This window comes from Dama dama, chromosome 14 (genome assembly GCF_033118175.1).
Source record: "Dama dama isolate Ldn47 chromosome 14, ASM3311817v1, whole genome shotgun sequence".
Classification (NCBI taxonomy): domain Eukaryota; kingdom Metazoa; phylum Chordata; class Mammalia; order Artiodactyla; family Cervidae; genus Dama; species Dama dama.
The window spans coordinates 60657002-60680709 of NC_083694.1; the positions used below are offsets into that span (position 1 = coordinate 60657002).

Consider the following 23708-nt stretch of genomic DNA (forward strand, 5'->3'; position numbering starts at 1 on the left):
AACTAAAAACATAATTTTTATTAATTTGAATGGAGAAAAAAATGTGTTTCTGGGTCCCAGATTTACTCATTTATGTTAAAATAATTAAATTGTATAAATTTAAACAGGAATTTACCTTCTTAGCTCTGTCTGCTGTGTGTCTCTAAACGCCAACCCCAGTGGCCTCCCTCTCATCTTAAGTGCTCTCTTGTCTTAGATACTGAAAACTATTCCATGTTCTTCCTCCCTTAACCCTCCTTGTAATTCTCCTCCCTTGGCTTCCACTATTCTGAGACTTCTCCCCACTCCAATCACCCTTTCCCTTTGCTTAATCAGTGATATTCTATTTCTGCCTGAGGCGCCTTCCCCTCCTCTCTCTATCTGCTCCTGGTGTGAGCTGTCTGATCCTCTGAGTACCCCCGATTATCCACAAATGGGTTTGATATCTTATCAGCTCTTAATTCACCAATAAATATGGTGAACTAATATATATAAAATGCTCAATTCAGTGACTCACACATAGCAGGTGCTCAAAAAAGGTTGTGTATGTTCTTATCACTGAGGGTCCTTTCAAGCCTTGCAAGGTTGACATGGAGGCTCTCACAGACTCTAACTGTGTATGTAACTAGTTTATTTCATGTTCCACCTTTGGCTATAGACACAGAGCCAAACACCTTTATTGATCTGACTTGTATCTATAAGTGAATTAAAAGTTCACAGACAAGTAAGAGATTAGGAGAAAGAAGGAGCAACTGGTTAATGTTCTGTTGGCTTTATAGATTATGAATAGCCTGGTTATCACAGTTCAGCTATAGGGATTATTTATAGTACTGCCAGCCTGAGGGAAATTATCAAGTAGGTGAACCACATTCTACCTCATCTTTTGGCTTCCTCCTCCTTTCACAATAACCATATCCTCCTTCCCGAGGGTTAATTAATCCAACGGACATCTAGAACTCTGCTTCGGGCACTGGGAATTCAGCAGGGAACACAAGCTGAAGGAGTTATCAGTAAGCAGGGCTAGGGACTGAAGGAGCAGTGGGCTGAATATTATAGACATGAGAGACAGAGAAGGTTTCTCTAGAGAAGTTAATCAAGACTTAAGTGCTGAGAATGGGCCAATTAGGGTGTGTTCTCAGGATAGAACATTCCAGGCTGAAGAAGCAGCAGGTGCAAATGCCCTGAGGAGGGAAGCAATCAGCATATTCCAGGAACAGGGAGGGGAGCTAGGATGCTGGACTTCAGTGAAGGAGCAAGAGATGAGGCAAGAGAGGTAGAGGCTTGTAGGTCATGGTACAGAGTTTGCACTTCATTTCACTCATAGCAGGGACCCATCAGAAGACCTAGACCCATCAGAAGACCTAAACAGACCAGTCATATGATTCAAACTCCATTGAAAAGGAGTACTTCTGCTTCTATAGAGAGAATGGAGTGTAGGGAGTCAAGGATGGAGGTAGGGTCCAGGTGAGAGAAGGAGGAAGCTTGAACTGGGGGTGGTTGAAGGGGAGGCGGTAAGGGTGGCTGGATTCCAGGGTGGCACTCTTTGTTATCCTGAGCACCTCTCACCTTTCAGTAACAGTCTGCGAGGTCATTTTATAGAGCATGTCTATAAGCAATTAATTGTAGGAAAGTACTCTAGTGCCCCAAACCAGGTAAGATGCTCAGGGTCTTCACTCTTCACAAGAGGTGATGCTCCAAGGGTGAAAATTTCCACCACTCCAGGTGGAGATATTTTTGGTTAAGAGGCTTTTTTGTACTCTTACAATCATACTGTATGAGCACTGACCCTTGAAAGATTTTGCTGTTTGCCTGCCAGAGATAAGGGCGAAGGCGACTCACTTCTGCATCCTGTCTTTGTGGAGGCTCATGTGCTCATTCACAAATGTTGCTTAAGATCTCAAGGATTTGGCAAATGATTTAATGTTGAAACCAGAGCAGATATACAAATAATAGTGCTTTCAGGAGTCATTTCCATTTCTTTCCCTGAAGAAGCCATCCTTGGTTGTCAGAATTTTCCCTAGTGGGTAGATGCATATCCCGATGACGTGAAAGAATTGCCCAAGGCAGCAGGTCATGGTGATTCAGTTCAGTTCAGTTCAGTTGCTCACTTGTGTCGGACTGTTTGCAACCCCACGGACTGCAGCACGCCAGGCCTGCCTGTCCATCACCAACTCCTGGAGTTTACCCAAACTCATGTCCATCGAGTCGGTGATGCCATCCAACCATCTCATTCTCTGTCATCCCCTCTCCTCCTGCCTTCAATGTTTCCCAGCATCAGAGTCTTTTCAAATGAGTCAGCTCTTCACATCAGGTGGCCAGAGTATTGGAGTTTCAGCTTCAACATCAGTCCTTCCAATGAACACTCAGGACTGATCTCCTTTAGGAGATCATTACTTAGTATTTATTGAGCTCCCATATGGTGATGGTTGCCCTCTAATGTCATATGAATGAAATAGTTCCTTTTCTTCTTTCCTTCCCCCTCCTTTGTGGTTATAGGTTCTCTTAGCCCTCGATGTGACAACGCTGGACGGTGCAGCTGTAAGCCAGGTGTGACAGGGGACAGGTGTGACCGCTGTTTGCCAGGCTTCCACACCCTCACTGATGCTGGGTGCACCCAAGACCGGAAGCTCCAGTAAGTGCCTTCGCCACCACTGCTGGTTCCACTGTGACTAATGGTGATCGTATCAACACTAGGGACCACTTACATTTACTGAGTAACTGTTACTAAGTAACTGAGTATGGAAACACTATTAAAAAAAAAATGTTTATTTATTTTTTGGCTGCACTGGGTCTTAGTTGTGGCATATGAGATCTTACTTCCCTGACCAGGGATCAAACCCAGGCCTCCTGCATTGGGAGCTTATAGTCTTAGCCCCTGGACCCACCAGGGAAGTCTTTTGGGGACTTTGTGTGGGTTATCTCATTTAACCCTCACAATAACCCTAAAAACTTTGGATTAGCTTTATACTTGTGTTAAAGATAAGAAACTTAAATCCTGAGAGGATAAATAAGGTGGCCAGTGTTGCTGGTGAGGGTGGACTTCATACTCAGGCTCAGAGTGTTGTCTGTGGAGGCTATGCTCATCACCCTGACAACTACCCCTCCTAGAGGTGAACTAGGGCGGAAGTTAAGAGTCCTTTAAGGTTTAACCTGGAACTTGTTTCAAATAAGCAGATTTAGAGAAGAACTTCCTGCATAATTTGAATCTCCTTTAGCTTGAAGCATTCTCTAGTCCTGCTCAACTTACTTTTCTGGAAAAAGTGAAGCGTACCTTATAAGTCACATGGCCAGCCTGCAGAGATGCAGAGCCAGCAAGGTGCTGGGCTGACTTTGGTGAAGAGGAGCTTGGCAGCGAAGCCATGGGCCAGAAGGCTGCCCACAGAGAAACCACTTCTTCATCACCCATGATTCCAGCCCCTTGTCCATGTGAGACCCACCCACCCGCCTTGCCTGCACCATCCTTATTACCACCATCCCAGATTCTCTTCCCCTCCCAGACTTCCCTGACCCCTCCCAGGCCCCATCTCCCTTGGTAATCCTTGTAAACTATGAAGTAGATGACATCATAGCTCTGCTCCAAACCTCCATTAACTCCGTTCCCACCTAGAATGAGATCCAAACTTCCCATCTAGGCAGCTAGGGCCCTCTAAGCCCCTCCTGCCCTCTCTATTCTCCACCTGAGGCTTCTACCCCATTTCTCACCCCCTCCAAGGCTTCCTTTCCTTCTTCAAAGGAGCCGAGTGTATGTGACCTTGGCCTTGGCCTGGAGTCCTCTTCCCTCCCACAGAGCCACACAGAGCTTCAGGGGTTCCATCCCCACCTTGTCCGTCTCCTCTCAGAGGTCGTCCGGACCAGTCCCCACCGCTCTGTGCTGACTCTTGTTTTACAGTCTCTTACTTTCTGTATGTATCTGTCTGTCTCTCCCACTAGAATGGAAGCCTGGTTTTGGTTCTGTCATGTTCACTGCTGCGGGGAAGAGGCCCGTGAGCGTGTTCCAGCTCGGCTATAGCTGCAGACGTGCTTTCTTGCCATTGCTGTTCATGTGTCTGCCCTGCCTTGAGACTCCTAGAGAGCAGAACTGTTTCCTACTTCTTACTATCCCCAGTGCTTAGCAACCAGTAGATGCTGAATATGTGTTTCTCAGAGGGTCCAGATAATAGTGTGGAGGGGCCAGGATAGGGAGGAGACCATGGCAACTGAGAGATGGAGATTGGGAAAGAAATCTTCAGGAAGCCCAATAGGACTTGGCACTGATTAGATGAGGAATGTGAAGGAGGAGGAGTCAGAGGCAGGTTTGGGCAGGATCTGACGGGGTCATGGGGCAGTCAGGAGGAGCAGGTCAGTAGGGAAGAGAACAAATTTGGTGTTAGATGCATGAGATAAATACATATGCTTATGGGGCAAGCTCGGTGATAGAGACCAGGGCTTTGGTTAGTCAGAGACCAGTCATCAGTCAAAGTGCTCGTTTGCACAAGACAAGGAGATTGTGCCAAAATTAAATAATGAAAATACTGATTTTTTTCATTGAGAAAAGTCTTGCAACCAGAAAAAAAAAAATCAGCAAAACTAATAGCAATTTCACTCCTAGATATACATTTGAGAGATATGAAAACATATCTGCACAAAAACTTGTATGCAAATGTTCACATGAATGTACGCAAATTATCCACTATGAATAATTAGCGTTCTTGGTAATAGTTAAAAAGTGGAAACCTAAAAGTACATTCTGATGAGTGGATGAACAAAATGTAGTATATTCACATGATGGGATTTTATTCAGCCATGCAAAGAATGAACTACTGATACGTGATACAGCATGGATGGATCTTGAAGACATACTAAGTGAAAGATGCAAAACACAAAAGGCCACACATCGTACAATTCCTTTTATAGGAAGCATTCAGAACAGGCAAATCTCCAGAGCCGAAAAGTTGGTTAGTGGTTGCCTAGGACTTGAGGGACGGCGATGAGGGTGATTCCTAAAGGACACAAGCTTTCTATTTAGAGTGATAAAAATGTTCCAAAGTTGGTTGTGGTGCTCTTTGCACAACTCTGAGGATCAATTAAAACCCAATGAGTTGTATACTTTAAATAATGAATGGCATGGTATGAATTATATGTGAAATAGAAGTGTTACCAGAAGAAAGAACTAAATGAACAAAAAGCAAATAGGTGGAGTCAACCGTGATGAAAGCAGACACCCCTGGATTAAACAATAGAGAAACAAATGATAAAAAAATTTTTAAGTCAACTGACGCAAACAGTCAACCAAACTAAACAGTTTCATGATGAGTTTGGTTTACATTCTGAGGCAAACCCCTGCTCTCTCTAGAAGTGGGTAGTAAACAGTTCTTGGACTGGCTGCCAGCCACGGACCACACTTTGAGTAGCACTAGTGCATGGACAGATGAATTCTTAAAGGGTCTGAGAGAGATTAGCATGGACAAGAATAGCTAAGAGAAGCCTCATTGAAGATGAAAGATTGACTCAAGTTGGTGACATTTGCTTATGAGTGCCTGATCTTCATGTGTATAGTTCAGAGCATTTGGAAACACAGCTCTAATTTTCTTTTTCTTCTTTCCAGAGACTCCAAGTGTGACTGTGATCCAGCCGGCATCTCGGGGCCCTGTGACTTGGGCCGCTGTGTCTGCAAGCCAGCTGTCACGGGAGAGCGCTGTGATAGGTCTGTGTGAACTGTGACCCTGTGGACACGGCAGGAGGTCCCCTGACAACCGGCATGAGTGTGGGTCATGGAAAAGGGACACTTAACCAATGTTGAGGACCTTCTTCCTGCTCCCTGGCCTCAAAAACTAGACCTTATTATTATTATTATTTTAATTTATCTTTTGGCCACACTGCATGGCATATGTGATTTTAGTTTCTTCGCCAGGGATGGAACTCAAACCTCCTATGTTGGAAGTACAGAGTCTTAACCACTGGGAAGTCCTGCAAAAACTAGGCTTTAAAAAAAAATACAAGCAAGGGACTTCCCTGGTAGTCCAGTGGTTAAGACTCCATGCTCCCAATTCAAAGGGTCTGGGTTCCATCCCCGGTCAGGAAACTAGATCCCACATGTCACACAGCTAAGAGTTTACATTGCCGCAATGAAGATGAACATCCCACATGCCACAGCTAAGACCTGGTGCAGTCAAGTAAATAAATAAATATTTTTTAAAAAATGCAAGCAAGGCCCCAAATCTCAGTGGGCTGCAAGCTTTTGCTCTGGGTCCCTTCTCTCTGTATGCTGTGACAGGGCCCTGGGGAGTCCCTGGCCAGCTGGCTCTCAGCCCCAGGTGCTCTATACAGGGTCTGCAGGGATGAGGCCTCATGACTCAACTCAGTCCCAGGGAAGGCCTGGCCTAAGTAAACATGTTGGGAAAATCTTAGTCAGTGGAAATACTGCAGCGTATGGCCATAAATAACCATTGTGTGCAGACGAGGACCTGCCCAGGGATGGGATGGTGGTTATGTGCACACACACGAACCAGGGGAGGATGTCAGAGCCATGTTGGGGCAGGTGGTACAGTGAGGCTGATCCACCCCCAGTTGCTGCTGCAGGAAATTCCTTAGATACAAACTGAGCCTGGACTTAAAACTCTTCACTCCCCTGAGACTGTTGTAAGCAGAGGGCTGTGAAGTGGGCCCCAGAGGTAAAACCTTCCCCCGTATTTCCTTCAAAGAAAGCAAGCAGTTCTTTGGCATGTGGCCAATTGCTTATACCTGGGCAGAGGCAATGCCAGGTACATTCCTGGCTTGTGTTTTCAGCCAGTTCTTTGCTGCCGGGGTGGGGGTAGGGAAACATAGCTTAAGTGTTACAAGAGGAGTCACTTTCTGAAAACCTTTTAAATTTCAAAATAGAACAGAGAAATAGAAAGTCTCATAAAACAAATGTTGTCAGCCGCACTGATTATATGAAATTCAGTTCAGTTCAGTCACTCAGTCATGTCTGACTCTTTGCGACCTCATGGACTGCAGCACACCAGGCCTCCCTGTCCATCACCAACTCCCGGAGTTTACTCAAACTCATGTACATTGAGTTGGTGATGCCATCCAACCATCTCATCCTCTTCATCCCCTTCTCTTCCCACCTTCAATCTTTCCCAGCATCAGGGTCTTTTCAAATGAGTCAACTCTTTGCATCAGGTGGCCAAAGTATTGGAGTTTCAGCTTCAGCATCTGTCCTTCCAATGAATATTCAGGACTGATTTCCTTTAGGATGGACTGGCTTGATCTCCTTGTGGTCCAAGGGACTCTCAACAGTCTTCTCCAACCCCACAGTTCCAAAGCATCAATTCTTTGGTGCTCAGCTTTCTTCACAGTCCAACTCTCACATCCATACATGACTACTGGAAAAACCATAGCTTTGACTAGATGGACCTTTGCTGGCAAAGTAATGTCTCTGCTTTTTAATATGCTGTCTAGGTTGGTCAGAACTTTTCTTCCAAGGAGTCTTAATTTCATGGCTGCAGTCACCATCTGCAGTGATTTTGGAGCCCCCAAAAATAAAATCTGCCACTGTTTCCACTGTTTCCCCATCTATTTGCCATGAAGTGATGGGACCAGATGCCATGATCTTAGTTTTCTGAATGCTGAGTTTTAAGCCAACTTTTTCACTCTCCTCTTTCACTTTCATCAAGAGGCTCTTTAGTTCTTCTTCACTTTCTGCCATAAGGGTAGTGTCATCTGCATATCTGAGGTTATTGATATTTCTCCTGGCAATCTTGATTCCAGCTTGTGCTTCATCCAACCCAGCGTTTCTCATGATATACTCTGCATATAAGTTAAATAAGCAGGGTGACAATATACAACCTTGACGTACTCCTTTCCCAATTTGAAACCAGTCTGTTGTTCTATGTCCAGTTCTAATTGTTGCTTCCTGACCTGCATACAGGTTTCTCAAGAGGCAGGTCAGGTGGTCTGGTATTCCCATCTCTTTAAGAATTTTCCAGAGTTTGCTGTGGTCCACCCAGTCAAAGGCTTTGGCATAATCAATAAAGCAAAAGTAGATGTTTTTCTGGAACCCTCTTGCTTTTTTTAATGAAATTGGCCTTTGCTAAAAATGTGCCAGCCCCATAATATCCTCCCTCCTTCCTAGAAGTGACCACTATTCTTCATAATTTATCTCCCAAGTACATCCTTAAACACTGTGTGTTTAGTTTTGCTGATTCCCTTCCTGCCTTCCTTTATGATTCCTTCTCCACCCTTTCTCTGACTTACCTCTTCTTCCTTCCCTTCTCCCTCCCCCCTTCCTTCTTTCCTTGTTTTTTAGTCTGTTTTAATCTGCAGGTTTCCTCCACAGAAACTATAATGAGTTTTTAAACCCTTGATCTATAGAGGGAAAAAAAGGTATTTATTTACTGCTGTTCTCTGTAGCATCTACAGTTCACAGCTAGTTTGCCTTTCTGCTTTTGCTCAATAAAGGAGAAGTGAACGTGAAAGTTGCTCAGTCGTGTCCAGCTCTTTGAGACCCGTGGACTATGTGCATGGAATTCTCCAGGCCAGAATACTAGTTTGGGTAGCCTTTCCCTTCTCCAGGGGATCTTCCCAATCCAGGGATCGAACCCAGGTCTCCTGCGTTGCAGGCAGATTCTTTACCAGCAGAGCCACCAGGGAAGCCCCTTTGTACATTGAACATATTCCCGAAGTATGGTCCAGTGGATAAGACCACATAATTTATCGGCAGATGTGCCTTAATTTGAATCTTGCCTCAGTCACTTATAAGCTATATGACCTTGAACAAGTTTCTTGACTTCTCTGACCTTGGTCTCTTCGTCTAAGAAAATTGGAAATAACAATTCCTATGTCATTGGGTTGAAGTGAGGATTAAACCAGGGAGCATATGTAAGGTGCCTGGAATATCGCAAGTGCTAAATAAATGATCATTGACACTACCGTTATTTTATGTAGAAGGATGTTGTTAACTTGACTGGAGAAGAAAACAAATCCTTCTTGGCTTCCCCTGCCCTCTTCTCTATGACCCCAGCATCTGGTCTGGAAATTGTCTGCCGGCTGTGGTCCTCAGAGGAGTCCCTGGAGGGCTTGAGCTCGGAGCAGAGGGGACACCAGCCTACAGTTTGCTTTTCCAGGGGGCCTGTAGTCATTTTTCTTTGGCATAACCTCACCTGCTCCCTCCCCTGTGGGTCAGAGCCCAGATCCAAGGGGCAGGTATGGTGGGCAATGCCAGGGACGGTGGTCCTGTTGAGGGGAGGGTCAGGACAGCTGAATGGGTACTGGGTCAGGAGCATTTGCCTGTCTTTTGCTGGCCCCCACTTCCCACCCTATTGCCCCCTTTAAACACTTGCTCTAGGACTGGGCCAACTCTGCACAGCCCTACCTGACCCCTCCCCATCTTGCGCACTGAATTCCTTACCAAAGATAGGAAAAGTCACCGTTTCCAGACCATCATGAGTTGCTGCTCTGCTAGAGCAAAAGAGAGTGAATATTCTTCATGCTTTTTTAATGGAGGGCTGTGATTTTCCATCAGGAGGAGTGGGAGTGGTATATGCAACCGAGTATTTCTCACCTCTGGGAATTAATGGGCTGGGTGGGAAAGAAAGTAGAAATGATCAGTCACCGTATTCTCTGTGGGAGAAATAACCTATAATATTGTCCCGATTTCTAAAACGCCCCTGCAGGTGCCGACCAGGTTACTATCACTTGGACGGGAGAAACCCTGAGGGCTGCACCCAGTGTTTTTGCTACGGGCATTCAGCCAGCTGCCAAAGCTCTGGAGACTACAGTGTCCATAAAATCATATCCACCTTCCATCAAGGTAAAGCATTCTGTTTTCTAGGTGTTTTGCTTTTATTTCCTGTTGTATAGGGCTTTGTGCTTGTAGACTTCTGTCCGCAGGATGGGGTCCTTGAGTCATCTTTAACAGGATGACTGTCTTCTAGCTTTAAATGTACATTATTTTGTCAGAAAGAGCCTGGTGTCTTGGAAAAGTTATAGCTGAACAGTTTGCTCAGACCAGCTTATGAATGACTTATAAAAATAACTAAAAAGAGAACAGATTTTCAACTCCCTGCATTTCCTATTAGTGTACTTTAAAACCACAAAAGAATCATTCTTTTGGATTGAGGGGCTTAACACAAGCCTTTCTGGAATTCACATTCACTAATAATACTGCTTTCACATATGCCAAATGAGTTAATTTATGTGAAATTAGTTACCAAGCTGCAAAGCACTCTAAAAATATGGGAGATTAATATGATCTCAACTCTGAGTTTCTCTCTGAACATACTGGACCCTCTTACCTCACTAAGGCCAGACCGTGTTTATGTAAATGAAATAAAAATGCAAATTACAGGCAGATGAAAACATGTTCTCTTATTCCAAGAGTCAGACTCAAAGACAAGAAGTTAAAGCAGGTGTAAACTGGAGTAGGTGAAGGTGAAAACCAAGTAGAGAGGTGCATAGGGAATTCTGAGGATGGTGCACAAATGTGGAAATATAAAGAAAGCCCACTTGTTGCTCACTCATTGCTAGTGAGTAAAAATCAAGTCTTGCCTTGTTTAACTCAACTGATGATAAGGTTTGTTCTAATGAAGAGTGGTTTTACTTATGTTCCAGATGTTGATGGCTGGAAGGCTGTCCAGAGAAATGGGTTTCCTGCAAAGCTCCAATGGTCACAGCGCCATCAAGATGTGTTTACTTCAGCACGACGATCAGACCCTGTCTATTTTGTAGCTCCTGGTACGTATGGTATTTTTCATGTAGAAGTCAACTTAGAAGACTAGGAAGTCAGGATAGAAGAATGGGTTTAGCAAATGTGAAAATCTTATCACTTAGTGTCCAGGGCAGTAGCATCTCCAGAAGACAACTGGGGCTTCAGTCCTACTGACAAAGTAACAGCCCAACAGAGTAGAACTGGGTGTCCAGGTGGTCACATCCCATTGCAGGTTCCTGCTTCAGTTAAAAGGCAAATTTCTAAGTTTCCCACCAACACAAGAAATAAGGACTGGGGTCAAATCTGTGGGTCTATCAGGAAGCAGATGAGAAAGTGACTCAAAGCTTTAAACCACTTGTAAATTTTAAAAATATAAAAATCAGAAAAGTTGAATAGAAAAGCTCTGGTTAAAAATTTTTTTTTATATTTCTTTTTTTATTCATGTGGCCCATTCTAAAGTCTTTATTGAATTTATTACAGTATTTCTTCTGTGTTATGTTTTGGCTTTTTGACCATAAGGTTATGTGGGATCTTAGTTCCCTGACCAGGGATTAAACCCACACCCTGTGCAGTGGAAGGCAAAGTCTTAACCACTGGACCACCAGGGACGTTTTTCTGGCTAGAATTTTAATCCTAGTTCATATTCTTAGCTAATATGTGATTCCTGGGCAAGGTGGCCTCTTAATTTTTCCAAACTTTAATTTCCTCTGTTCTTAAGTGGGAAGAATAATGACTAACTCCAAGAATTATTGCCATCAAATATGATGATATTTGTGCAAGTATTCTGTACACTAGAAAGCATTATGTAACAGATGGCACTACTGCTGATAAACCTGGGAATCTCTGCATATTGGTCTATCATAAGGGCCAACAAAGGTCCGTCTAGTCAAAGCTATGGCTTTTCCAGTAGTCATGTATTGATGTGAGAGTTGGACTCTAAAGAAATTTGAATGCCGAAGAATTGATGCTTTTGAACTGTGGTATTGGAGAAGACTCTTGAGAGTCCCTTGGACTGCAAGGAGATCCAACCAGTCCATCCTAAAGGAAATCAGTCCTGAATATTCATTGGAAGGACTGATGCTGAAGCTGAAACTCCAATACTTTGGCCACCTGACGGGAAGAAGTGACTCATTGGAAAAGACTCTGATGCTGAGAAAGATTGAAGGTGGGAGGAGAAGGGGATGACAGAGGATGAGATGGTTGGATGGCACCACCGACTCAATGGACATGAGTTTGAGCAAGCTCTGGGAGTTGGTGGTGGACAGGGAAGCCTAGTGTGCTGCAGTCCACGTGGTTGCCAAGTGTCGGACACGACTGAGCGACTGAACTGAGCTGATAAGGGCCATGCTGTGAATCATGTGATAGATGGAAGTGTCTTATAATGAGGCCCTTTTAGCATTTCCTTAACTAACCCTCCATCATAGCCAATAGCAGTATGGCCATGTCCAGTGCCATGAACTGGCTCTTCTGAAAGAGTAGCTTGTGGGGAGTGATGGGTGAATAATACAGAACTCCAAGAGAAATTGCCAACGTCTGTGCAAACCTGCTCACTCCTTTTCTTCTCTGGTCTCACAGCTGATCCCAATCTTTCTGATCTGTTTCACAGCCAAATTTCTTGGGAACCAACAGGTGAGCTATGGACAGAGCCTGTCTTTTGACTTCCGTGTGGACAGGGGAGGCAGACACCCATCTGCCCATGACGTGATTCTGGAAGGTGCCGGTCTACGGATCACAGCTCCCTTGATGCCGCGTGACAAGACACTGCCTTGTGGGATCACCAAAACTTACACGTTCAGGTAAAGAGAGAGACTACAAGTGAGTCAAATAGAGCAAACGGTGATTGAAGTCTGATTGCTTTGTTTATTCATTCAGTCATCATTCATTCATTCAACAAGCTTTTCTGAGCACCTTTTATGGACCAAATATGGTGTTATGTGCTGAGACAGGTTATGATTGCTGCCCACATGCTCCTGACAGGCTAATGGGGGAGAAAAATAAACTGATGATTACAGTGCATCTTGTAAGTGACAAAGTGGACACCAGTGTTTTGAATATATGCAGGAGGCGTCAGTAACTCGCACTGGAGTGATCTAGGAAAGCTTACTGAGAAGATGTGACAATGAAGAGTAGCTTTCTAAGGAAAGAAAAGGAGTGAAGGTTATCATGGCAGAAGAAGTGTGTTTGAGGAGGTTTTGTACATTTAGGAAATTCTAAGTGATTAGGCATGAGTGGAACATGGAGTGGGAGAGAGGAATACAGTGAGAACTGAGGTCAGAGAAGAGGCAGAGGTAAGGTCATGGATGGTCCTGTGTGTGTCTAAAGAAGTTACATGTTATCCTGTGAAATGGGAGATTTTTTGAGGTATGATTGACCTACAACACTATTTTAGTTCCAGGTCCATAACATAGTGATTCACTGTTTCTATACATTACAAAATGATCAAGACAACTCTAGTTACCACCTGCCACTAAACAATGTTAGTACATTCTTGACTGTATTTCCAAGGCTGTACATTTCATCCTTGTGGTTCATTTATTTTATAACTGGAAGTTTTTACCTTTTAATTTCACTCACCTAGTTCACTCATCCCCCACACCCTCCCTTCTTATGACTCTGTTTTTGTTTCATTATGTTTGTTTGTTTTTTAGAGTTTACATACAAATGAAATCATATGATATTTGTCTTTCTCTGTCTGAATTCTTTCACTTAGCTTAACACCATCTAGGTCCATCCATGTTGTTGTAAATGGCAAGAATTCATTCTTTTTATGGCTGAGTAATATTCCATCACACACACACACACACACACACACACCCACACACTCCACATCTTCTTTATCCACTATTGATGGACATTTTCCATATCTTGGCAATTGTAAATAATGTTGTAGTGAACATATAGGTGTATTTCTCTTTGATTTGGTGTTCTTGTTTCTTTCAGAAGAATACCCAGAAGTGGGCTTGCTGGATCATATAGTAGTTCTATTTTTAATCTTTTTGCACACTGGTTTCCATAGCGCCTGCACCAATTTATGTTCCCGCCAACAGTGCACAAACATTCCCTTTTCTCTACATCCTTGCCAACACTTGTTATTTGTTGTCTTTTTGATAATAGCCATTCTGACAGGTGTGAGATGATATCTCATCGTGGTTTTGGTTTGCATTTCTTTGATGATTAGTGATGTTGAGCATCTTTTCATGTGCCTGCTGCCCATCTGTATTCCTTCTTTGGAAAACTGTTTATTTAGGTCCTCTGCCCATATTTTAATTGGGCTGTTTGTTTTTTTGATGTTGAGTTGTGTAACTTATTTGTATATTTTGGATAATAATCCCTTATCAAATACATCATTTGCAAATATTTCTCTCTAGAATGGGAATTTTGAATGGTGGGTTCAGAGAGTTCAGGGGAGGGGATGTGCCTATCAAATGCTTAGTACTGTATCAGAGGCTGAGAATTCAAGATGAAGAAACATGGTCTTTGTCTTCCAAGAGCTCTTGTCTCATAGGATGTGTTATTATTTGTGCAAACATAATACAGTATAAAATCACTTCAGTGGTGGTGCATGCTCATGGGGACTTGGGAGGAAAGGAAAGAGTGTCTTAGTTCTGTCTGAAGAAGTCAGGAAAAGCTTCACTAAGAGGACTGTGTGGACTGGGAACAGAAATAAGCACAAGACTTTCCCAGGGACAAATCAGGACAACCTGCCCTTGTGAGTATATGTGGGAATGTACAGGTGTAGTAAAGGCCACTGGTAAGCAGTAGTTATGGCTGGAACACAGCTAGTGTAGGGGAGATGGGCAGATAAAGCTAAAAAGGCTGGGAAAAGGCCCAGCAGGGTGGCTCTTGGATGTCATGTCTAGGTGCTGAGATGTGGCCCATGCCTGCAAGATGATGGAAATCTATTGAGAGATTAGATGTAGAGGAGCGACACGATCAGATGTGAAGGCTGGTGCAAATCCTGTGTGGGGGACAGTTTGGGTAGAGTCTTTAACTGAACCATCAGATCACATTCACAGTGGTTCAAATGAAGGTTGTTGGGGGCCTACCTCAGGGTAGAACTAAAGGCAATAATGTACAGAAGACCCACAAGACACGCTGTGTTCTTAAGTAACCAATTGCAGCTTACTCTGATACACACACTTCGCTCTCCATGCTGGAACACCCATTCCCACATTCTTAGCTTGGTGAACTACTCTTTGAGATTCAGCTTACAGGTTTTTCCTTTCTATTAGCCTTCTCCGAATCCCAGGTAAAGTTACAGTCCATTGTGAATTTCTGTTCACGCATTTGTTGTAGCACTTTCCGCATCGTATCATAATTACAGGTTTACCTACCACCTTGGGTAGACATTGATCACATCACTCTACTTGTCTTTGTATTCTCTGTCCTAATACAGCTTCTAGTTCAAAATAAGTGCACAGTAAACACTTATTTCATGAATCAGTGGATGAGGCAAAAGGGTTAGGGTTGTTCCTGAAAGAGCTATTCCAGTAAAAACCAAAAAACAACATTAAAAAAAATAGTGCAGGGGCTGGTGATATGATACACCAAGGCAACATGATGCCAAAACTAAGAAGTATTAGATGTGGAAGAGTGTAAAAGGTGGACACTGATTTATGAGAAAAGGAGGTGAAACATGCTCAGATAACAAGTCATTTAAACAACAAAACCAAACATGAATGACAGCTCTTAAAAATCAGAGCTTCTGGAACTCAGAGATGTTTCTGCTATTAGGTTTCCTGTGACCAAGAATAGAAAGTGGTCTCTGAGGACTTGGACCCACACTGGACGCCATAACCCCTGGAGTTTGGCTTCCTACACTCCATCACATCCTGTGGGGCTTGCATTCCCCGTGGAGTGGGAAAGCTTCAGGCTTGTGCCTACAAGGATATGGCTACCTGTCCTTTATCTCCCTCTAAGCAGGGCTGTGGAGGGACTTAGTTGTTCCTGCATTCTCGGGCAGGAATTTGTATCAGGTATACACATTATAAGATTTGATAAGAGTTGGATTTTTCACCTTTTGGTTTTAAATCATGCAGATTAAATGAACATCCAAGCAGTAACTGGAGACCCCAGCTGAGTTACTTTGAGTATCGGAGGTTACTGCGGAACCTCACAGCCCTGAGGATCCGAGCTACCTACGGAGAATACAGTAAGTGACTAAAAGAAAGGAATTCCTCCCTTCTTAGGTTTTTGTTTAACTTGCTTCAGCTGTCTAACTTGGTGACAGTCTCCAAACAAGAGGACAAACAATGAATGGTTTTGATGTAGAATCTCTGATTGGGTCTACATTTTTACATTCTACAAGATGTTGTTAACACATTATTGACCAGAGATATATTAATACATCTTTTGCTACCCAAACGTTATTGACCAGAGTATTTCAATATAACAAATCGCCAACCACAAGCATTAGTTTCTGCAAAAATCTCCCAGTCAACAAAGAGTTAAGGAGTATTTCTTGAAAAAAGGTCACATCAATGAAGAATAAATGATGCTGTGTTGCTAGAAAGTCTCTGTATTTAGATTGAAGTCGATTATTTGAAGAAGGTAACCTACAGCAAAAGGGCACATTCCCTTAGCTCAGAAGTGGAATCTACAACATTCTTCTCTTTATTTCTTGAGTAGTTTTCCTTTGGGATTATACTTGGTGCTACCATGTTTGGACATCACCATGTATTCTGTAAATTCCTATTATTGGACTTTCTACATACTATGTACTATGTTGGGTTCTCCTTATCACAATCGGATTTATTTAAGTGAGACCACTTAAGTTTTTTAGCATTCATGTAAAAAGGATGCATGGCTAAAATGCACCATTTCCATGTCACTGATACAGTGAATAAAGCAGAAAGTGGAAAAGGTGTTTACTAACAATTTATTGAATCTTTACTATGTGCCAAGTACTCTATGGTACATGCATTGTCTCATTTAATTTCATGACAACCTGGGAGGTAGATACCTCTGTCATTTCTCTTCTATAGCTGAGGAAACACAGAGGTATTATGGAACTTGTCCAATTCACAGAGCTAGTGAGGGTCAAGCCAGAATTCAAACCCTGATTTTTCTGACACCAGAACCAGTGCACTCAGCGATGATGAAGTGCTATACTATTATGCATGCCAGAGTGAGTGAATGTCACCTGCGCTATCAATGAAAAAATTAATCAATAGTCAATCTATACTCCAATATAAGATAAAAAGTTAAAAAAAAGTCAATCTAAGAAAGAAATGAAAAATCTTATTCAAGCCAATATAAGAAGTAGAGCCTGGAGGTTGTCTCTTGGAAAGTTCTGAGAACTGTTCCAAAGAGGTGAAGGGGAAGCCAGTATGTATGTGATCTTCGAAGGGAGTACGTGCTGTCAAGCACACGTCTTGGTAGAAGGTTACTGCTCTTCCCAAGGGACGGATATCTTAATTAATGGTTTTAGTGCTTTTATAAGTATGAGAAGATGCAATAAACTGGATTCATAAAATTTTTTCCTGAAAATACCTGACTGAGGGCCGGTTTTATCAGGTTTCTGAGAGCACGGGGTGCTTCATCCTGACCTTTGTCTTGAATTCCTTTCGGGATGTGTTGCTGGTCATCGACCGCGGCGGCTGAAGACCTGATTGTTGTAGAACAGGGGAGTGGGCAGTGTTCTTTATTTTACAGTCCCTTTCCTTTCTGTCTTAATTTCAGTCATGGTTTGGGAGGTATTTTGTGACCATTTTGTCCCACGGTGCTAGAAATGCACATTCCCAAGTCAAGTGAGGACTTTTTTTTTTTTTTAGTTCTACCACTTTATTGCTACCAACCCATCTCCCTCCACCCTCGTGCACACATGCTCAGTCATGTAATTCCCATGGACTTCAGCCCACCAGACTCCTCTGTCCATGGACTTTTCCAGGCAAGAATACTGGAGTGGGTTGTCATTTCCTTCTCCATCAAGTGAGGACTTTTTTGATAAGCCACAGAAAGTGCCATTACTGGACCAGTTTCTGTTAACAGCAACCAAAAGTCTCTGGACCACCTGTCTTACTAGTCTGTTACAGTCCTCAGAATAGTTCCCTTTTGTTGCTTCTTCCCATATTATTACAATCACTATTGTTATTACAATTACAATATACAATTATTACAATACATTATTACAACCACTGATCTTGTAAAACTATATATTTGATCAAATTGTTTCTAGTCACCTAATTATCATTCATTTTATCTGAGGCTCAGTCACACATTTGGTGGGTTTCCCAGGTGGCTCAGTGGTAAAGAATCTGCCTGTCAATGCAGGAGATGTAAGAGACGTGGGTTCAGTCCCTGGGTCGGGAAGATCCCCTGGAGGAGGAAATGGCAACCCACTCCAGTATTCTTGCCTCGAGAATCCCATGGACAGAGGAACCTGGTGGGTTACAGTCCATGAGGTCGCAAAGAGTCGGACACAACTGAGTGACTGAGCATGCATGCATGCATGTGCAGGGAACTTTAATCTTGTAAAATAGGCAGCATATAATATAACTAGTAGCATTAATGAGGTCATAAACAAGTATTTAAACTAAGAACTTCCATTAGGTGTGGCCCAATCTCTCCAGGTCGTCTGACTAGTCTGTTCTGCACCAATTGCTCTCTTTAAGGGAAATGATATACTGGCATTGACATAAAGTTCACCAGAGATGTCTGCACATACAAGGCAAGTAGGCAGGAGGTTACTGTGACCCCTTACCAGGACTGACAAAGTAATGTTATGTCTAAGGAGTTACATGGCTGGTGCCAGAAAGAGAAAAATTGATCTTTGTGGTTGAGCAGGTATTTCTGCCACATGGGAGGTCTGCTTAACACATAAGGCAGATGCACAATGTTACATCTACTTAGAGGGGAAGAAGGAGGCCAAAGGGCGAGAGAAAGTTTTGTGTCTAAATTTTCCTTGTCTTGCCTTAAAATGTGAATTTCTTTTCATTGAGGAGTTAAGAAAAAATCCAATATGAGGCCTGACTTTAGATCCTTGGACCTTACCACTTGTTGCTTCCCACCTGTTGTCTCCCTTGCAGGTACTGGGTACCTCGACAACGTGACCTTGATCTCAGCCCGCCCCATCTCGGGAGCCCCAGCACCCTGGGTTGAACAATGTGTATGTCCTGTTGGGTACAAGGGACAGTTCTGCCAGGAATGTGCTTCTGGCTACAAAAGAGATTCAGCCAGACTGGGACCTTTCGGCACCTGTATTCCTTGTAACTGCCAAGGGGGAGGGGTCTGTGATCCAGACACAGGTGAGTGAAATGACACCTGAACCAGGCGGTTTGGGGTGCAGCCAGGTGACGGGGTCTCCCGTGGAAGAGAGAGCCGTGCAGGAAAGGCGGTGCCTGAACTCATTTCAGAGATGGGAAAGGATTAAGGAGAGCAGGGCTGGAGTTGAGGGAAGATGGACGCGGTGCTTTATTACATTCAATCCTTTTCATGATGGAAATGCCACAAGGTTGTGAGAAAGGTGCTAGGTTACAGGAAATGGCTGTCATGGTTCAATACTGGGTGGGGGAGCTGGTGTCAAATTGCAAGAATTGTTTGGGGAGATCAAAGGCAGTGTCAGGACCTGAATGAATTTGCTGACAAGTGGTGTAGTCAAGCCGTGGGGAAGAGGGGAGCCGTGTTAAGTTATGGACGGTGGTAAAAGGAGTGTGGGTCGGCTTAGCCTGGGAGAGGGAGGGTGAGATTCAGGGTCGTGGCCATGTTTAGAGTTGGTAGGAGGGCAGAGGGGAGGGCCAGCGATCAAGCACTCTGGGGAAACCTGCAGAAAGGGAGGCTTTGAATTACTAAGCTCTGCCTCCCACGTGTCATCCTCTGTATTAAAGGAAGTCGATAGTTTTACCTGCTCATTTCTCTGCCCCTCCATTCTCCCTCTTCCTCCCAGGAGACTGTTATTCAGGGGATGAGAACCCTGACATCGAGTGTGCGGACTGCCCCATTGGTTTCTACAACGACCCACATGACCCCCGCAGCTGCAAGCCCTGTCCCTGTCGCAATGGGTTCAGCTGTTCTGTGATGCCCGAGACAGAGGAGGTGGTGTGCAATAACTGTCCCCATGGCGTCACTGGTGAGGCCAGCTGCCCACCCTGTCCTCCTGCCACGCGTCTGTCCAATCCAAGGGATTTCCAGGGACTTCTCATGACTCAGGGTTATTCTCAATGGGCTCATTTTAAAGATAAGGAGAGATCGATGCCCAAGAGCTGAAGTGGATTGAAGAAGGGCAGGGTGTAGAGTTATGGGAGGACACATCTAACGCTGTTTTAAGAGGTTTGTAATTAGGAGGTGAAGTTGTCAGATGAAATATAGAGTTTAACTAAGTTTTTAAAAATGAACCCCAAGGAGGGACTTCTCTGGTGGCCCAGTTGTCAAGACTTCAGGTACCAATGGGGTAAAGATGGGGAGGGGTGGGGGTGAGATGTGGGGTTGCAGGATGGGTGCAGGTTTGATCTCTGGTTGGGGATCTAAGATCCCACATGCTGCATGGCCAAAAAACCCAAACAGAAACAATATTGTAACAAATTCAATATAGATTTTTTAAATGGTCCTTATCAAAAACAAGCAAAAAAATTGAACCAAGATAAAGAAGGGAAACTTAGTAACGTTATACATGTCACACCTCTCTGCTGGTCGGTCTCAGAGAAGAGCTTATCTTGAGCTGCAGTCTTGGTGGTTTGGTGCTCCATCTGACTTTTCCCTAGCCAGCTTGTTAACTGGCAGGAAGGCCCCTGGTGGTACTTGTGTTCTAGAATCTGTGACCACCGTGGCGTGGAAGAGTCAGCCTCTTGCTGTGGGTTCCTGCTCCTGAGCCTGCTCTTCTGGGGTCCCAGATGGGGGAAGCTCTTCTAGAGGGTGACATAATCTCAGCCTCTGCCTCTGGTTTTGCTGCTAATCGATGATCACGTGGGCAGCTTGACTCTTGGTTCCTTCCAGGCGCCCGCTGCGAGCTCTGTGCCGATGGCTACTTTGGGGACCCCTTTGGGGAACATGGTCCAGTGAGACCTTGTCAGCCCTGTCAGTGCAGCAACAACGTGGACCCCAGTGCCCCCGGGAACTGCGACCACCTGACAGGCAGGTGTCTGAAGTGCCTTCACAACACAACCGGTGCCCACTGCGACCAGTGCAAAGCTGGCTACTACGGGGACCCCTTGGCTGCCAACCCAGCGGACAAATGTCGAGGTAGGACTGCACCCCTAGGCAGACTGGCCAGGCTGTGTGTGTGTGTGTGTGTGTGTGTGTGTGTGTGTGTGCATGTACACGTGTGAGAACATATAAATGCGCAAGGCTGACAGCAGGTAATACTGTGATGCTCCTTTGACTTCTCTGACCTGCCTGGACCTTTCACTGACCAGAAGTCTTAAGACCAATTTCCCCTGCAGCAGGGCTCTGACAGTCAGAGCCAGAGGATGTCGAAAGGGTTAAGGCTGAGTGGGAGAAGTGAAAAGGGTCAGGTTTACATTCCAAAGTGGAAGAGGAGATAAAATGGGGCTGCCTCCTATGCGTAGTCCCCAGGCTGGCAGGCAGGCAGGCAAGTGGCTGCCAGACCCATAAGAGGAAGGTAATAAATGACTTGAGATGAAGCTTGGATACACTGAAGTGGGAGGGGAGTGGGCAGTAAAGTAGTTGGAGAGACCCTCTCAGGAAGTCTGTGTGATTGATGTATAGAAAGGTGACAGTCCACACGTCTACTCAGGAGGTCGGGCTTCAAAGCAGTAGCTCTCGTGGAGCATTCCTGGGCGCTGCTTCAGATCAGATCAAAGCATGAATGTGCAGACCGGGCCTCTTGCTCGGCCCTTCTTTCAAGCCATTGCACATGTTCTGTTCTAGAGGCAAACTCAGTTCAAGGGAGCTGGCCTGCCACTTAGACTCACCCCTCAGTCACCAGGGTCCCAGACCAGCCTGGTGCCCAGAACGCAGGAGCTTGCTTATTTTAAGGTCCAGAGTGGCTCTGGGGACCCAGATTGGAGGTTCCCCAGGAGGTCTGCAGGGCACCAAGAGCCCCTGATTCACAACAGAGTGCCCAGCCCTGGAAATGCTTGAGGCTCTGTGCAACTTAAGGCTTCTACCCAGGGGCACAAATTCCACCTGCCCTGACCCCAGCTTGTGGGATAGCTGTGAAGTTCTATGATAGGAAGCATTCACATGACATCAGCAGTATGAGTTTAAGTCCAGTTTTTTGGCATACCTCTTGTATTATTCTGATCTTGCCAATTAATTTCTCTGAGTCTCAGTTTCCTCATAGGGACGATTAACATTTTACTCAAAGTGGTTGCAAAGGTAAAATAGCATATGAGAAAGCACACGGTAAACTATATAATTCCATCTGAAAAGAAAAGTGAAATTGTTAGTTGCTCAGTCATGTTCAACTCTTTGCGAATCCATATACTGTAGCCCACTAGGCTCCTCTGTCCACGGGATTCTCCAGGCAAGAATACTAGATGGGTTGCCATTTCCTTCTCTGGGGATCTTCCCAACCCAGGGATTGAACCCAGGTCTCCTGCATCGCAGGCAGATTCTTTACTGTCTGAGCCACCAGGGAAGCCCAAATCTATAAATAGATTAATTTATAGATTTTGCTATTATTGCTATTAATAGAGATTTCACTGCCTTTAGACAGTACAATTTTTTCACTGAACTGTCTTATCAAGCTCTTACCATTTATGCAGTGTGGAGCTAGATACTGAGGTTATAATAATGAATAACTCAGCCCAGCTCACAAAGAGCTCATAGGTTAATAAGGAAGACACATAAATATGGAAGCAAATCATAACATATGCTCAGACGTTATTCCAAGTGTTTTGTGATCACTAAAGTTGGAGTACCCAAAGAATCACTCCATTTGAGCAGTGTCTCACCCACTGTTATATCCTCAGCTCCTAGAACAGAACATGACACATAGTGCTACTGAATCAGTTTGGCTGAGTAAAGGTTCTGCTTTATTGCATTTCCTACGTCAAAGGCAGCAGAGCAGAAGGAAAATAGCACTGGCTCTTTCCAAGTTCTCATTCTTGCCATCTTCTTGTTGTATGTCCTAGGACAGATTACTCAACCTCTCTGAGCCCATATTTCTCATCTGTAGTATATAGAGAGATGTCTACATCTGGCATATTATAGGCCCAGAAGAAATGTTACTCTCCCTGTGAGCAAACCCAGAGTGTCTGCAGAATATCCAAGAGACTTACAATTTAATGGGGGGAAGTAAATCAGTGTCTCTAGAAAGGATGGGCTGTTGAAGTGTCTCTTCATCCACACACACACACACCAAACAAACCTGCCAGATGATTCCCAAGACCTCTCTGTGTTGGGAATGTGCTTGGAGATATAGCCAAGAAACGAATCCAACACAACATGAATCAACAAGGGCAAAGAAGGGTTCTTTGCTCTGGGTAACTGGATCTTCCTTTTATCTTTGCTATACCTCCAGGTTCCAGAATTAGTTTGACATGAAAGCTTCCTGTTTGTCTTTTGTCTCTAGCTTGCAACTGCAACCCAATGGGCTCGGAGCCCGTGGAGTGTAGAAGTGATGGCAGCTGTGTTTGCAAGCCAGGATTTGACGGCCTCAATTGTGACCATGCGGCATTAACCAACTGTCCAGCTTGCTACAATCAAGTGAAGAGCCAGGTGTGCATGCTAGCCAGCCCTCACCTTCACAAGTAAAATCCTGAAGTATCTTTTGGGTGGTCCTGTCACAAACCCAGGCTCCTCCTAGTCTCCTGAGGACAGGAGTGGGGATTACTATTTCTCTCTTGAAAAATTGTTATGTTAAAAAGTTTCCCTGTAGTAGTAATAATACTTCAAAGTTATGTTCTTATATTTACCAGTTTTGAGAAATGTGTTATTTTTCAAAAGTCACATGGGGGAACTGAAAATGCCACCCATGTCCACTGAATCTGAATTCAGTGCTCTATTATAATATGCCACTTTCCAGATGGATTTTTTCCAAGAAATGTCCTTATGAAAAAAACAAAGGAAACCTAAACATGTAAAAGAGATGTCATGGATCACTGCCTTGTCATGGCAAAGGGGTTCGCATAACTCAATGAAGTTATGGCCATGTTGTGCA

At 44.2% G+C, this 23708-nt stretch overlaps 1 protein-coding gene across 1 annotated transcript in view; it reads left to right on the forward strand.

The window, feature by feature from the left end:
• Positions 1–23708, forward strand: part of LAMC2 (laminin subunit gamma 2) — a 69091-nt gene that overhangs the window by 25883 nt on the left and 19500 nt on the right. Inside the window, exons 3-12 of the mRNA XM_061160883.1 lie at positions 2476–2611; positions 5564–5662; positions 9615–9751; positions 10552–10674; positions 12255–12444; positions 15688–15800; positions 18676–18894; positions 19533–19715; positions 20579–20824; positions 23121–23266. Coding sequence (XP_061016866.1) covers positions 2476–2611; positions 5564–5662; positions 9615–9751; positions 10552–10674; positions 12255–12444; positions 15688–15800; positions 18676–18894; positions 19533–19715; positions 20579–20824; positions 23121–23266 — 1592 coding nt within the window. The remainder of the gene's footprint in view (positions 1–2475; positions 2612–5563; positions 5663–9614; positions 9752–10551; positions 10675–12254; positions 12445–15687; positions 15801–18675; positions 18895–19532; positions 19716–20578; positions 20825–23120; positions 23267–23708) is intronic.